The following is a 1,907-nucleotide window of genomic DNA, read 5'->3' on the forward strand; positions in this document are numbered from 1 at the left end:
GCTACACCAGCACAGACTACATTGGCAGAGGCTCCGATTAGTGTTCCATTTCCTGTTGAAAAATGAAAAGGAAATTGTTAACGCATCACGTATTAATAAATGTTTTTGGTATAAAATTTTGGACTTATAAGCAACCATTGAAACATTTTAAGAAAATGTAGTTTTGTATACCTCCAAGGCATGCTCCCAATGCCAGTGCCCAGACCAGAGGTTGAAGAGGTAGTTGGAGCTCTACATTTTGGCTTAGTGATGTTACGATCCGTACCATCATCGTTGTTAAAGGTATGTTGTCGACGAACGATGAAGCAAGGGCAGATACCCACAATATCAGCACGATAGCAACAGTTAAGCGATATTTTTCGCCAACACTAAGAATAACTGTTTCTGTTTGGCGCCCAATAAAATCTATCAGGCCTAGCCTTGATAAAGCCTGTCAACACACAGAGAATGCAATTTAGTTAAAATAATTCAATATATATACATATAGAATATAATAGATTAGAAATATATATAACAACTTTATTATTATTTATTTTTTAAAATAAGTTTCGCTCTATAAATTCCTGCCTCCTACATACTTTCTCATTATCAGTGTCTTTCTCACTGATAGATTATTCAAAGTAAACCACAATGGTTCCTATTCATCCCTGTTCTCTCAGTCCACTGGTGTTCCTCAAAGTAGTATCCTCGGTATCATCCTCTATACAGCTGACATCCCAACCAATCCTAACACTATCCTCACCATGTATGTCGATGACATAAGTGTTCTCACAGTTGATAATAACCCTTTAATTGCATCCCAAACTCTCCAATCCCACATCACAACCCTCCAAATTGGAAAATAAAAATAAATTCCATCAAATCACCTTTACTCTTGACTTAAAAGACTGATCTACATGATTATAATAAGGCCTATGTAGACACACAGAGTTGAGCTTTGCGGCTTCAGTAAACCTTCAAATCCCTCTTGCATCCAATCCAAAATCCTCAATGCTCCTTTGTCAAAAATAAAATCATTCATGAAGATCTTAAATGTTCTGTATTTAACCAATCTAGCTCCAACCAGATGTCAATCCTTCCATTCTAAACTACCTAACCACCCAAACCCACTAGTTTCTAACGTTGTTCCTCTTCCCTTTTTGATGATTCTCTGAGGCACCTGAAAAGAAGATGGTTACGAGACCTTCTAATGTAAAAAAGTTATTAGAGTGCTACCAATGGGTAGTTTCTCTACATGTCTTTATCATACCATTATAGTCTAGCATCAAATTTAGTGGATGTATTTTTATGTAAACACAGTTGTAAATAGCAATTAATGAATGGAAAAAAAAGGTGAGATTATTTTTTAATTTGAAATACTAATCAAATGATTAAAGGAAAAAAATTGAACCAAATTAAACACACATTTTTTGGTACATAATAATAAAAAATAATATCTAAAGTTTTTAAGGGACCTACACCCAGTAAATATAATTCAAGTTATAGCATTGCGGCGCATAAGATGAGTGTATAAGGTTTTAGGGCTTAATAAGAAGTGGATCCCTAAAATGTTAATGAACACTGAAACCATTAGAAATGTAGATGGGAAGATTGCGTTAAAACTGATTTAGTAGAAATTGGTTTGTAGGGGCATTACTGAAAGGATATATGTAGAGAGCGATTAGTGGTATTGGCATCAACCCTTCGGGTTTGTTAGGGATTATTATTATATAATATGTAAGGTTTATTTTATATGAATGTTAATTTTTATTTTTCTAACTTTTCAGTCTTTTTATAGGCTATTCTCTCATCATAAAAAATTTCTAGTACAATTGTACAACTCTTGGATGTACTCGTAATAATGTAATCAAAATGTTACATTTCCCAGCTACTATATCACTAAGGTCATTTATGTTCAGTAATTTTTA

At 33.7% G+C, this 1,907-nt stretch overlaps 1 protein-coding gene across 1 annotated transcript in view; it reads right to left on the bottom strand.

Annotated features, from left to right (window-relative positions):
* LOC106680694 (P protein) overlaps nucleotides 1–1,907 on the bottom strand; it is a gene marked incomplete in the record, with an annotated part of 42,576 nt that overhangs the window by 2,713 nt on the left and 37,956 nt on the right. The window contains 2 exon segments of the mRNA XM_067047399.1: nucleotides 1–52; nucleotides 172–430. Of these exon segments, the coding sequence (XP_066903500.1) occupies nucleotides 1–52; nucleotides 172–430 (311 nt within the window).

This window comes from Halyomorpha halys, unplaced genomic scaffold (assembly GCF_000696795.3).
Source record: "Halyomorpha halys isolate HHAL.00 unplaced genomic scaffold, Hhal_1.1 Scaffold278.1, whole genome shotgun sequence".
In the NCBI taxonomy this organism is placed as follows: domain Eukaryota; kingdom Metazoa; phylum Arthropoda; class Insecta; order Hemiptera; family Pentatomidae; genus Halyomorpha; species Halyomorpha halys.